This window comes from Anarrhichthys ocellatus, unplaced genomic scaffold, assembly GCF_004355925.1.
Source record: "Anarrhichthys ocellatus isolate YVR2014 unplaced genomic scaffold, GSC_Weel_1.0 scaffold152, whole genome shotgun sequence".
NCBI lineage: Eukaryota > Metazoa > Chordata > Actinopteri > Perciformes > Anarhichadidae > Anarrhichthys > Anarrhichthys ocellatus.
The window spans coordinates 156732-172197 of NW_022280182.1; the positions used below are offsets into that span (position 1 = coordinate 156732).

General features: G+C 43.0%; 1 protein-coding gene across 3 annotated transcripts in view; it reads right to left on the reverse strand.

Moving 5' to 3' along the window:
• Nucleotides 1–14353, reverse strand: part of LOC116400166 (disheveled-associated activator of morphogenesis 2-like) — a 34869-nt gene extending 20516 nt beyond the window's left edge. For 2 of the 3 annotated variants that reach the window (XM_031877865.1, XM_031877867.1), the window contains exons 1-2: nt 11757–14353; nt 5994–6088 (exon numbers count right to left, since the gene is read on the reverse strand). In XM_031877865.1, the coding sequence (XP_031733725.1) occupies nt 5994–6088; nt 11757–11765 (104 nt within the window). In that variant the 5' untranslated portion in view covers nt 11766–14353. The remainder of the gene's footprint in view (nt 1–5993; nt 6089–11756) is intronic. The other variant, XM_031877866.1, reaches the window with a different exon arrangement.
• Between the last annotated feature and the right edge of the window lie 1113 nt (nt 14354–15466).

Here is a 15466-nt window from a genome sequence, read left to right on the forward strand (position 1 = left end):
ACACACACACACACACACACACACACACACACACACACACACACACACAGACACGTCATGTACGTTCGCACAGACTTAACATCTCTCTCAAACACCCACTCACCTCGCCCCCGGGCACGGGGACACACACATGCACATATGTCTTGTTCTACTATTAAAAAGGGGCCAGAGTGGTGTGCGTCAGGTTCTTCAGAGGTGCCGCTTCAAACCATTTGACCGAGGTTTCTGTGGCGCTCGGAAGACGATATCACCGCGGCTCTCACTTAACTAAATTTTGACTTGATGTGAGGCCCAGCGTACGACGGTGGTAAAACAAAGGGCTGGACAGAGAGGCAACACACACAACACTGACGCGCATTCACGGATCCCAATAAAACCAGCAGCCACGGTGCACATCTGTGATGTGTATAGTATGTCATGGCAGAAAGGGAAGGGCTCCTATGGAGTTGTTTATTGTTAAATCTACAGGGAGGAGTCTATGTGTATGTGTGTAACTCACACTGAGGAGGGCTGTGTTTCAGCAATGGCTCCTTGATTAATGAGACACAAACGAAGATGGACAATAATCAGACACTTAGTCAAGAGTGGAAGTAACAAATTAAATTTACTCTTATTACAATAACAAAAAAATGTGTGTCGTGGTAAGTTTAATTTTACCTTACTATTTGTTATTTAAAGGATTGTACTGTGTCTACTCTAAAGGAGCAATGTGTAGGATTTGGCGACATCTAGCAGTGAGGTTGCAGATTGCAACCAACTGAAACTTCTCACATGTGCCAAGAACTACGGTTGGCCGACGCGAAAACGTGAAAGGCCCTCTCTCGAAGCCAGTCCCTTATACAGGGATGGGTCAAATGCAGAGACAAATTTCCCCCTTACCGGGATGAATATAGTATAATAAAAAAAGAAAAAGCGTCCAAAGGGCTATTGACGCAGGAGCGGGAGGGAAACGGCTCAAGTCAATATTCTTGCTGGAAGAGATTTGCAGAAACAACGTCCTGACAGCCGTCTTGGGAAGCATTGCACGATGCTCTACTGACACGAGCCAAGGACTGCCGTGCATTCTGGGGCAGCGCGGCCTCAGTGACCTCCAGGAGAGCTTAAGATCCGGCTCTATGTGAGTAAACGCACAACCCCGGTGCGATGGTTCAAGCTCCATTTGACAGCTGGTAAACAAAGCAACAACTGCTGGCAGAGGAAACGAGATAAGCTGTCAGCCAATTTCGAAATGTCGCCGTTTTATGGCGGTTTATAATTAATCACATTTACATTTGGGTTATTAAATTGGTTTAAGAGACATTACTATCAAAATCATTTCTGATAAATGGCAGACGGAGTACAGCAGTATGCTTTCCTGCTGTCTCACTGTGTTTAATACAGTCCAGCTGGTCTATAAGAAGTGGATCCGATCGAACCTTTTAATAGACCAAAGTCACTATATCAACAACACAAACAAACTGTGTTCTGTGAGGTCAAATTACAGTTTTTTTTCAAGTCTTGTGGCTTTGAAGAGAGCACAGATCGGTATAACTGCTTCAGTTCCCTGTTGGAAATGGCTGTCTCATAGCAAGATAAAAATATTCTAAATATAGCCTACACTTAAACTGCTATTGATTTATTTATGTGTCTAAAATTATTTTTGCTGCTGCCCCCATCCACAGCAGTACATGGCTTTGCTCTCATGTCGGTACGCCTGTCTGTTTCTACTAACTGGGAGCTTGCCAACCTCCATCAACTGTAGGTAAATACACTGACTCTGGATAAGTAACTCATGCAACCCCATACAAAGAATCCCTTTAAAAGACAACAAGACTAATGTGCTTGCATTCAGTTGTCCGGTCTTACTTCACCTGAGAAAGCAGAAATACAGGATGTCTCAAAACCGTCAAGTGTACATCATCGGCAGAGGATAATAATACAGCAGGTATTTAACAGACTCATCATTCAAATCATTTATATCATATCTGGCTCTAGCAGCTAAATGCTCCGTTGTGTGAAGTGGCTTTTTAGAGTGTTTCCACTGAAAACAGCTGCCTGCTGTGACCCAAAGCGACGCTATGAGAGCGGTGAGAGTGAACTAAAACAGTTGTGGGCTGGGCGGATAAACAGTGAGCTAAAGCTTACTATAAAAACCTGTGAGGCCTAGGGGAGCAGCAGCTGTTCTTTGTAGGTTCAACACTATGACGCATCCCTTTTAACGTTTTTTTTTTTTTTACATCGTCATTTAATACATCACAATTATATTGATTACGGTCACTTTAAAGGAATGGCATCATGTTTTTCTGCCTATTTCTTGAGAAACATTTTTTCCTTGATTCAAATATCTCAACATCCAGTATCAACAACATCAAGTGCTGATCCAGTACCAGTATTGTGCAGTGCTCTTTTAAATATAATTATGTCGAAAAAGTAAGGCTCATTCTTTTGAGAACATGAGGCCAGGGATTTCTGTGGCACTAAAAAACGAGTCAGAAAAACTAAAAAAATCTTTATTAGAGTCGTCATATATATACACATACATGAAATGTAACTTCTGCATTTAACCCATCCCTAGCTTATTGGGAGCAGTGGGCTGCTGAGAAGCGCCCGGGGAGCAGTTAGGGGTTCAGTGTCTTGCTCAGGGACACTTCGGCACAGCCAAGGATCAAACCGCCGCGGTTGCCAGACGACCCTCTCTACCCATTGAGCCACGGCTGCCCCCAGCTAACGGGTAACAAAATCTTTGAACGTTGTTTACGACTGTCATGCCGTAGTTGATACCTGATCTGAATAATTAAGCCAGTACCAACGAAGAATCGGATAGCTGGTGGGTCTGATCAATGCAGGCCTACTTTTAACTTTTCAAGCCTCCAAAGATTCTTAAAATGAAATATTAGAAGGAGGAAAAAAAAGTAATGGTTGAACTCCACAACCATAACATGCGGATGAGGGTCATCCTCTATATTTCAAGGGGTCACAAACCAAAAAAGGTTTTCAGTTTCAAATAGTTAACCTGAAGCAGAGGCTTTCAATTTAGGGGCCTCCAGCTGAGGTTGACATGATAAAGAAAATATACAGCTTTGAATATATTTTCTGCTGGTAATATCACATTTCATATACTGGACATGAACGCAGAGCAGAGCACGTGATGCAAACCTCGTGACCTTGTCATTTCAAAGGCCTATAATCAGCCTGTGAGTGAGAGTGACTGCAATGGGTGGCCTGCTGACGAATGTGCTGCCTCTGTACTGCCTCTGTGCTCTCTGCCAAGCACCACTGCATACCCACCATGTGTTTGTGTCCTGTGGCCCTACGGAGCGGGCTAAGGGCACCAGACCCAGCTGCCTCTCTGAGGGGGAAGGTGGAAAAGAGGAAGGGAGGGAGGCCATATTAGGCAGCCATCCAAACTCAGGCTGACTACAGCCGACTACAGACGGACACCTCCGTGTCTCACAAAATGCTGCCATGAAGGCATACGGCATGGGTGGCCAAACTTTTCTTTTTGACTGTGGGTCATATACATAAAAGATATAAAGAGCCAAACAAGTGTGAATGTGAAGCTTTCAACCAGCTACACTGCGAGAAAATCTGTTTTCTAGACCAGAAAAACCCCATAGAAAATGAATTCTCTATCAAAATAACTTACATTTGACATTAGAGTTGTTTATTGGTGTGCCCACATATTACAGTAAGTATTTATGTATCTAATGCTCTTAAATTAAATTTGAATGAATATGATTAAACTGTAATACAGTCCACGGCCTAAGTATCAATCTAAAATATTATGATGTTATGTGTAAATCTACACATAAGTAAAACAGGCAGTTTTGCCAAATGTTGCTTTCTGTTAGTGGCCAAAGGCCCACCTAAAATTTTAGGGTGCAAATGTATACGAACAATGTTAATAGGTGTAGTTTAAGATTTAACAATCAGAACAGGCAGAGATAACAGAGACGTCAAGACAGAGATATTTTCACTAAATATAATCGACATCTAGTGTTTAAACTAGGATGTGGCAATGCAGTGCAGTTTATTAAAAAATATACTCAATTTTTAAACATGGGCTGCAGTTGGCACACCTGCTATAGTTTGGCCACCCCAGGCTTACGGCATACACACAGGGACACAGAATGACATGCATTAGGTGAAGCTGAAGCCCATTTGTCACAGAGGCGAGACTAAGCAGGACATTAAAACGCCGCCCAGGCTTTCCCCCTGAGCACCCATAGTCTGTGGGACACACCTGCTCTCTACATCACTGCTACAGTACTCAAAAACATCTGCGTCCTAATGAGCAATAACTCACTCTGTGAACAGCGGTGGGTGCAGGTGCATTACGATGGAGTCGTTAAGTACACTTGAATATAATACAAGGAGATGATGAGTAAGAGAGAAACACGGAGCAGCAAAACATTGCAAAAATAGTACTGTGACCTGGAGTACTGTGATATGTTGATTGTGTTTACTTGTGCTTTACTGCAGTAGCAGGTAATGACATAAAAGACATGACATGATTCCACTCATTGGAATTCATTCCTGATCACGAATGTATTTGATAGTCAGTGTTCATAGTTCAGTCATCTGGAACAGCTGGGAGAAGCATCGCAGCAGGTTAGGGTGATAAACCAGATTTGAATGAGTAATTCTTCTCCCTCATCTACATACAACTCATGACAGTTTCTGGATCAAATTAGATTTTTTAAATTAGTTCGAACTAAATCCTTAATTTATTCAGAACATTTGTTGTACTTTGTCATCTGGGGGCCTTTGATGCATGACATCCCCACTATCACATAAAGGCAAAAAGAAACAAAACCGCAAAAAGTTATATTGTTATGATGTATCGTGTGAATGTTTTTCACCAGTAAAAAGTGGTTGTACCATGTAAGTGACCTATCCATTTGCTGCCTTATGTCAGAATTACTTCTGCATTTTTTTCCGGCACTCATGTGGACATCAATTTGGGATGATCGCCAAACGAACCCCATGGGTCATTAGTTGACCGTGGCAACATGAAAAACAGGTTACAATATAATGCCATACGGGTTAACAGGAAGCTATGTCTCCTGCTAGAGTAATTCAAATATTGTGACTTTTGATAATGACATTAGGCCATTTGTAACCCTGATGAAGACGTACAGCACTACGACATCATTAAGAGGCTGTCAAAACTCACGCAAAACACGAGAAGTTCAATGGTCAACTATTTTTGTACAATTATCACGAGAAATGGATGGAAATTGAATATGTTTTAAAGTAAAAAAGCAGCAACATTTCAAAAGACCTTTACTTTGGCAGAACCACTTCCTGCCATGCTTCCTGCTGGACTCAAGCAGCTGCTCACCAGCCTTGTTCCTAATTATAGTGGTTTGGATACCCATACTTACAAACACAACCATGCATACATGTACTTGGCCTACAAACACGCACACACATACACACACACACACACACACACACACACATATATATAACCCAGACATGACCTAGACTAGGCTGCCCTGGGTTTTCTGTCACTCTGCACATTAGGTCTGTCACTTCGAAGCTCCCCTTGAGAAAACTCAACACCACCGCTTTGGTCCAGACCACTGCATCAAACAACTGGCACAGGCTGATGGACAGCTTTAAAGGAGCTGCTGACGGGGAGAGGGAGGCAGTTTGTATTAGTGGGCTGTCCAATGCCCTTGAATGCTTCTTTGGGGTGATGAGTGAGGCCTAACAGCGGCTGATGACCATTTCAGGGGAGGAAAATATAGCAGGGTAGATCTTAAAATATTTTTGGGTGTATTATTAAAAAGGACCTTTTTTTTTTTTAACTGTAATCCTGCCGTGACTAGAGACAGACTTCTTGGATAGTACATATTTTCTTTAGCATGCTACATTGTTAACTAGATTTCATATGTGCGGCATTACCTCAACACGTCCAACGGCAGGAATGCATGAACATGAGGGAGAACCGATCAATGCAGAGGAAAAGGTCACGCTATAGTTGGACAGGCGAGAGATTCACTTACCTCATCGGCTGAGTCCGAAGTGCTGTCTTTAGATCTTCCACCACCTTGTTTCTCATTTCCATTTCCTCCTCATCGAAGGCAAACAGGGTCTGCATCTGCAGAAATGGGGAGAAATTAATTGGAATTTAGTGGAAAGACATGATTGATATCTTGCTGAATTTTGGCTATAAAGCGGGTGCCATTGGGCAAGCTACCTGCTAGCAAGATTGCTGTACTTTTTCACTTGTATTCATTGTTTCTGTGCAACCCAGTCACCAGAAAAAAATGTTGACATTGTATGTTTCTGCAACCCACATGATACGTTGAATGATGATGTCTCTGAACAAAAAAATATGTTTGATATCAGCTCTGAATCATGCTTGCAGAAATACACAATGCCATACGATTAACATTGTGAAACTATCAGGGAGGTTTAGGCAAAATCTTCTTGGTTAAGGTAAATAAAATGTTTTGTGTTAAAATGATAAAATAACAACGTAGTTTAACAAGGTAGCAGCGTAACAAGGTAGCAGCTTAACAAGGTAGCAGATTAACAAGGTAGCAGATTAACAAGGTAGCAGCGTAACAAGGTAGCAGCGTAACAAGGTAGCAGCGTAACAGCGTAACAAGGTAGCAGTTTAACATGGTAGCAGATTAACAAATAGCAGATTAACAAGGTAGCAGCAACAACAACGTAACGCAACAACATCAGAGACATTGTCATTCAACGCATCATGTGGGTTGCAGAAACATACAATGTCAACATTTTTTTCTGGTGACTGGGTTGCACAGAAACAAGGTAGCGCAACAACAACGTAAGGTGAAAGGTTATTTGACCCATCCAACACCCCTCTCATCTGCCCTCAGTGGACTTTGTGGCTTGGAGTATTCGTTATCATACGACGGAACTTATTATAATGGTCACGCAATATAATACGTCATTTGCTCCGGGGTTTACAGAAACATTTTCCGTGGCGACTGGACTGTGTTCCTACTGGCAACATCAGAATGTTAATCCTAATTTGGCAGCCATAAAACAGCAACAGAATTTCTTCCTCTTTACAAAGAAACGTGTTTGTTTCAATTAGTCCTAGCATCAAAGGTAATCAAAGCCTAATTAATAGCCCCCTTTCCAATGTTGTTTTCCTTTTGAAGCACTGCATGAAGCTATACAACATGCCAAAATAAGTCATGCAGGCAATTAGCTCCAATCAAGCATATAACAAATCATAAAAAATAAAAAAAAACACTTAGAGCGGCGGGGGTGTTAATTCATTTCTGCATCACTTAAAGGCTCCCCTCAGCAAAGAGCTGCTTTGCTCCCATTAGTCAGGGCCACAGGACTTCAGTTTAGCCTCTCCAGGCTCTTTCCAAGGCAGCTTACTGCCAAGCGCTGAGGTTCAAACAGCGCGTGTTTCAGCAGTGGAGTAAGCTAGCCACAGTGACTGCCAGTTAACTCCCCTGGAACAAAATATTTGCTTGAATGTGACCCTGTCGTCCAACCCTTAAACCCTTTTTTAAAAAAGGCGTAAAGGTCAAAATTGGGTGCAAATATTTCACAGCAAGACAGGACATTTTGGACCAGCAGCCCCTACACAGCTAACTGAAGCGGGATCTCATGTTTGACTACCTAACAACAGCTCTGGTCTGTCCGCTGTGAGAGAGTGTTTAATCTAGAAACAGTGCAGTCAAAACATCCATCGTGTCGACTTAGTCTCAAGTCCAGATGGTTCACAAACCCCTGTGCCAAGAAGTGAAGGCTCTGGCTCCTGTTTTCTCTGAACGAATATGTTCATAGTCGATGGGAAGTTGGACGCAACAAGTGTTGGAGAGAGTGGATGATTTGGTCGTGCTGCGAGCCAGTTCACCGTGTGAATGAGTCTCGCCAAGCGGCTCTTTCCTGCATCTGCTATTTGTAAGCTCATTGGAACCTGTGGCCAACATGCACATACGGATACTATTAAAGCCATTTGGTAAACCAGCAGAAGGTATTTCCCCAAATCCTTATTATGGGAAGTGACCCCTAAGAGCCAGAACTATGCCTTCAAGCTAGTCGTCAGTGCCTTGTTAACTGAGTGAGTGATGAGTGCAGCTCATCAAAACCTTAATTAGGACCATGTGGTTCACTGGTGTGCCAAGTAAAAAAAAAGTAATTGTTCAATATGAATGAAGGCAAACAACATTATTTTAACTTAAATAGTCATGCAAATGCCTGAGGCATTAAACCCAATTAGGGTAACAACATGCAAGTTGAAACCCAGCTATTATCCTATTGTTCCTATGTGGCTAGAAACCAACAGCTGAAATTGAGTGGAATGATGTAATCGGAAAGCTGAGCGGTGTTTAAACAGTTACAGTCAGAGTTCAACTGAGTGCCAGTCGGTTTGTTAGCAATCATGTCTTTTAAAAGTCACAGCTGAGCAATGCAGCTTGTAAACGGCAAATAGCTCCCCAAAACAGAAGCTTTGCTACTTTGCTTTAGTTTTACTACTGATAAAAGCTGCTGGGTTATTTTAAACTTAGAAACTCACTATGAAGCTGCGAAAAGCAGAGTGGAGCTGCATAAGTATAAGTCAAGCTGCAACCTCAGGGTCTGAGTAGTGAAGCCAATGCTGAAGTGCCATAAAACTGCGTTCTCTCTACTGACCATCAGGGGGAGACACCTCTGGTTGTATAGAAGTCTATGAGAAAATGACTCTACTTCTCTCTTGATTTATTACCTCAGTAAACATTGTAAACATGAGTTTATGGTCTCAATCTCTAGTTTCAAGTCTTCTTCAATACAGCATGATGTTCATTTGGTAAATTATGGTCCATTTAGAGTCAAACAGACCATAAAGCAGAGTATGCTTTAGGGCGGGGCTACCTTGGAATTGACAGATCCTTACCACAAGTATCTGTGATATCGACTCTCAAATTTAACCCTTTCACAATGCGTTTTCAGTTCATGTAAGTTAATTGTAACATTTTGATCGCCCAAAAATGTCTATTCAGTGTTTGGTTGTACGTCATGTTGAATACGTCCACTTCTTCTATAGAGTCTATGGCTTAGGTGGAATTTTAAATGTAGTGTATTAAATGTGCACTTTTTAAAACAGGCTTCACTAAATGAACTGCCGAATTGAAAAATATGAAATTAGTCGACAGCAACAACACTAAATGACACTTGAAAGCATTTTGTAAGGCCCATTTGAGTTCCTATTTTGTGGTTGAGAAGCTGCAAAACAAACAACAACTGAGTTCTGTGTGTTTCTTCACATCACAGGCATACGAGAGGCTCTTCCCTTTGCCTCTGTGTTGGATCTCCTCTGTTTATCAGCAGAAAGCCCGATCCAGGCGCCAACGTCGATGCTCAACACACCAGCTTGGACACAGCGAGGCTACAGAAATGCCTGACAAGAGTCACGAGGACGTTTGAATTTATCGCTCCGCAGCAAGCGAACAACCTCGGGGCTCTGACATGGTTTTATGAATGAACGTCCAGATGCCAGTTGTACAGTAATCTCTCAGGCCGGCGAAAATTAGCTCATCCAGCTACTGTGGAAGGGCTGCCCCTGGCGAGCTCGCCTCGAAGCCAAGACAAGATGTCATGTACGGGTAGAGCACCTCCAAATGTTAAAACGCTCTCTTTTCAAGATGCTGTCTGGTGGAGAAAAATGGAAGATTGATAGTTGGAGTGGGGAAAAATGATTCAGGAAGGGGAGGAAATTGGTGGAGTTATTGTGAATAAGGGAAACCGTGCCGAAGTTGTGTTTATTTTGCTTATAATGTAAATACATTTCCAATCTGAAGTTTAGTCCTCCCAATGTTAGCGCAATTACTTACACTGACAGGTTCTACAACATTGCTGGACCAAGTGAATGCGAGTATCTCGTCACGCTGGCACAAAGCATGAAAATGTCAGGATTTTATATACTGTTAGACTCCTTACACACAACTTACAGACTTGTTTTGCAGTAGATATAGTAAAAAAGAAAAAGACGTGCTGAAACTTAACTCTGACACCTAACAGCACAGAGGCACCGCTGCTGCGCTGGTGGATTTTAAATTCTTGGCAACTCACAAATCAGCACTTTCTTTCGACTACACTTAAAATACTGCGTGTGTGTGCGTGCGTGCTGTCTGGGTCTAAGAGTATGACAGTAAAATTGTTTCTCCAGACTTCAACACAAAGTTCAGGTACCAGTTCAGAAGTCGCTCATTCTCAATAGGAGCCAGTAAACAATAACAGCTGTAAAAACAGCAGCCTTCAAAATGGGTTGTTGCTATAGTGTACATCGGGTTTGCCAGAAAAACAAACAACACGGCAATAAACAGATATTAAATGCCATTACTTTTTGGCCCTTTGGTTTATGGTGGTCTGTGTAAGTTATGGTCCAACTGTTTATCTGATCCATGGCCTGGAACAACTTGTAAATGGATTAAGTGTTGGTCTGCTTTGGGTAGATGAGAAAAAAATAAAAAAATAAACCTAGTGGAATGTTAAAAAGTCCATAAGAGACATTAGAAGTTGAAGACTGTCTCAACAAATAACTTGATTGATAGTCTATAAAATGAATGCTTGCATGCCATTCCTTAAAGGGATAGTTTGGATTTTTTCAAGCCAGTTTGGCAAAACAAATAGCATGGGAGAAAATGAATGTACTGCTGTGGATGGGGGCAGCAGCAAAACATATTTTAGACACCAAAAAAAAAGGCCCACCTAAAACAATACATTTTAAAAAAGTGTTTATGGTGCTATATTTTGTATCTGTGCCAGTTTACCTTGCAGTGAAACAGCTAAACAGCTCTTTTCAAAGCCACCAGACTGTAAAAAAATTAATTCACCTCACTGCACATGATGGTTGCTTATTGTTATTGTGTGACTTTGGTTAGTTTGGATTCAACAAAGTCACACAATAACACAACAAACTAACTGATCAAGGCAGCAGTAGACCAGCAACCCCCATGTTCAGTGAGGTTCAAATTACAGTTTTTATTTGTTTTTCAATTGAGTCCAGTGGCTTTGGTTTCCACATTGGAAAACGGCTGTCTCATGGCAAGATAAACCTCCAAAAAATATTCTTAATATAGCTTACACTTACACTCGTTTTTTTTTAGGTATCTAAAGTATGTTTAGCTGCTGTCCCCTTCCACAGCAGGACATTACTTTGCTCCCATGGTGGTACCCCTGTCTGTTCTTCCAAACTCCGTCTACTGTGGGTAATACATCGACTTTTGGATAAGTACCTCATACAACCCAACTTCAAATCATCTAAATAATCCCTTCAAAAAAAAACTCCTTAAAATGTGATGTTTTATGCTTTCCAAACATTTGGGAGCCAACTTGTCCACATATGGACTCAGGGTCAGAGGTCACTGTTCCAAACAAGTCAGTGGCAGAATGTACAATCAAATAATACAACTCACACACCAAAACGGCAGTTGGGTGATTGTATCATGCTGTATTTATTGGCAGCCATACAGGCTAGAAAATAATGAATATTATCACCCTGGGTTTGCTCCGTGTGTTTGACAGTCGCTCCCGCTGACTGAACTGCTGAGTGTCTAAACGGCCGGTTTGTCATCACAGTGTGTATGAATGCCGGGGGGCACGGCACAAGGAATGCGGTCATACAAATATAACAAGCAGTCGGCAGGGAAGCGACCATCTGACCACTACTCTTAGGAGTAGTGGTCAGATGGTCAGTCGGTGAGTGACATTGTCATTCGTGAGATTGAGGTGTGGAAGCTATATCTTATTCATGTGGGTATTTTAACATTCAGCCAACGCGTTTGACTTACAGCAGCCATGGAGTTGATGCGGTCGATGTAGTAGTCGGGCCAGCTGGTGGCCAGCTTGTTGGGGTCCTCTTGCTCCTGTGGGTGGACACAAAGACAGATGGAGTCACTTTAGAATGACTTGCATATTGAAACTTACACAAACATCAAATGTCTGTTTATATCCTTGCTCCTGTAGTGTATGACAATGTCAGCATGACTTTCAGTCCATTTATTCAGCCTGTGTTTGTGTTTTGTTGTTATATTCATATCGTTCCATTAATGTAACTATGTAGCAAGCTAGATATGTGGCAAGATTTGGTCCACTTTTGTAACCCTGCCTACCACACTGCCAAGGTGCCTTTAAGTAAGGCACCGACACCCCCAACTGCTTGTTCGCAACCCGTGCTAAAATCCTACACAGTCCCACCCCTAGTCCTGTGTGTGCATGCGTGTGAGTGTTTTTAACAGCAGAGTGTATAAAGTGAATGAGGGATTAATAAAGAACTCCTTGAGCGATGCGGAGGGCTTTTCAGAGATCTACCTCGGATCATGAGTCGTAATGATTATGGTGATGCCTTGACGTTTCCTGGAGCAATCCAACAAAACTACTTTTCCCGTAGCGCTGACCATCAGGTCAAAAGTGCTCCTTGATAGAGACTCCTCCATGACAAGATATTAGGGCTGTCCACGACCAATGAAATTCTCAGTCGCCAAACACTGATAAAAGATTTTGTAGAGTAAGCGGTTTGTTGATTTAATCCAAAGATCTGAGTTTCTCAACAAGAAACAAAACAAAAGCACCACTGTTAATCTTGCAATTACCAGAGATATGCTCAAAAGTACCTTAAGAATAAGTAATCCAGCAAGCTGATCTTTTCCACGAGAGGCACCATCCTGACAAACGTTTCACCTATGTGCGGCAAATATCAAAATCTTTCAGGGCAGACAACTGCGGAATTTACAGAAAAACCCTACGCTCTACAGACGATTAACCCTTCTTCATTTCAGAAACTTTGGAACTTTTCTACTCATGTTGTTGACAATCTTTATACTTTCAACCTCACTACAGGTAAGGTATGACAAGAGTAGTGAGATCAGTAGTGAGCTGTCAATTTTTCTCCAAAACCTTGATGAGCTGTGATGAACAAAGCAAGGCAGCTTGTAGGGCTTTGACTGTTGGACTTGTTTCTACATCACACTCACTCTAGTTTCATCTTTCCACTTTCTACCTTAGCTGCACACGTCAGCATCCACATGAGGACTAAATGGATCAGGCAGTCCAGTCCTCAATAACTGGGTCACAACATCTCGGAGTATTCACTTGTCTTAGCTTTTACTACATGGAGCAAGAAAAAGAGAGAGCAGGAGAGAAAGAAGAATTGCCTTGAGGAACAAAGTGCACTCCACAATAGTTTTCAAATAGCTCTCTCTGAGATCAATTTGTCCTGCCCCACGAGCAAACCCACGGCACGAGGGAATAAAGAGACCATGTTCCTTGCTCACATCTGGTCTTGTTTAGCCCGGGGTTAGAGCTCTGGTGCGGCATGGTTGTTGTTTTTGTTACTGTGTGCACATCAGATATCAGAAAATATTATAAAGTGACAGGATGCCCCATTCACAAAAAAATTGCATAATTTTGTAAGATAAGAGAAGAATTATTTGTCACATTAAAATCCCAACATATGTCAACAATTTGGCTTGATCCAAAAATTAAGAGGAACTTTAAAAAAAGTTGTTTTTTTTTCTAAAATGTGGTCAGAAGGCAGGGCCATGACCATAGACTGTATAAACTAAGTGGACGTAGTCTCTGCGATGTCCCCCAATGGCATGTGGACTTTGGTTCTGAAGCCTTGAGTCTGAACATTTTGGCCGTCGCCATCTTGGTTTTTTGCAACCAGAAATGACACGAGAGGGTGAAGCTAAGTACAACAGAACGCTGAATAAGACATATTTTAGTCTCCCAAAAAGTTACAATAAACTCGGTAGCTCCAAATATTTGAGTGCTACTGCCATATCACAGACACACACTGACATTAGAGAGGTTCAGATCCCCTTCCTCCATGAAGCTAATAACACCTGCTGCATCAAGCTGTAGGGGAGGATAGGTAGCTGGATCTATCAACTCAACATCCCCTCGCTCTCCTCCACCTTAGCTGCCACTGTCTCTGCCCCCATTTCGACTGCCTCCCCCACTGCCCTGGTCAAGTACTATAATGATGCACTCTCCTCCTGTCTTGACGTCATCACCCCCAAAAAAATCCAAACTCATCTCCTTCACCCACTCCGCCCCCTGGTACACTGACCGACTTCGCCTCCTCAAAGTGCAGGGCCGTCAACTGGAACGTCTTGCCAACAAAACTGGACTTACTGTTCACCTTGATGCCTTCAAACTCCACCAACAACAATATAAAGATGCCCTGAACACCGCTCGCTCCTCTCACTACTCCTCCATCATCCAATCTGGCTCCAACAATCCCAAAACGCTTTTCTCCGCCATCAACAAACTCCTTAAGCCCATGGACACCATCTCCACCTCCTTCACCACCAGCAAATGCAACTCATTTCTATCCTTCAACGACAAAATCATTGCAATACACAACCAGCTCGCAGCCCCCCCCCCCCCCTCTACCACCCCCCAAGCCCTCAACATGACTCTCCCCTACTTCCAAGCAACTCACTCTCATCCTTCAGTTCAATCACTGAAATGGACCTCTCCTCCATACTCTCCAGCATGAAGGCCTCCACCTGTGCCCTTGACCCCCTCCCCTCTTCCTTAGTCAAGGCCTGCCTCCCCTCACTCTCCCCTCTCATCACCAACATCATCAACTCCTCACTGTCTTCTGGTCTCATACCCCCCACACTCAAGATCGCTGCTGTCACCCCCGTGCTGAAAAAACCTGGTCTTGACCCCGACATCCCCAACAACTACCGGCCCATCTCCATCCTCCCCTACCTGTCCAAAGTCCTTGAGAGCTGTTGCATCACAACTCAAGTCCCACCTCAATCTCCATAATCTCTACGAACCCTTCCAATCCGGCTTCCGTTCAAAACACAGCACAGAAACCGCCCTACTGAAAATCACAAATGACATACTTCTCTCTGCTGACTCTGGCTTCCTCACCATCCTCATCCTCCTTGACCTCAGCGCCGCCTTCAACACTATCAACCACTCCATCCTCCTCTCACGTCTCCAGTACTCCCTTGGCATAACTGGCACTGCCCTCTCCTGGTTCACCTCATATCTCTCAGACTGACAATTCATTGCAATAAACAACTGTAAATCCTCTACCTCCCCAGTCACCCACGGTGTCCCCCAAGGTTCCGTGCTTGGTCCCCTCCTCTTCATCATTTACATCCTTCCCCTTGGACAAATCATCCGTCGTCATGGTCTCAACTTCCACTGCTACGCTGACGACACCCAACTCTACTTCTCCTCCAAGACCATCACCTCCGTCACCCACTCCACTCTCACCACCTGTCTCACTGATATAAAATCATGGATGCAACAGAACTTTCTCAAACTCAACTGCAACAAATCTGAAATACTCATCATCGGCCCTAACTCCCTCACCCGCTCAGCCCAGCCCTTCTCCCTCAACATTGATGTCTCCATTGTCACCCCCTCCACCCAAGTCCGCAACCTCGGTATCATCCTCGACCCCACCCTCTCTTTCCTACCCCACGCCAACCACATCACCAAAACTGCCTTCTTTCACCTCAGGAACATTGCA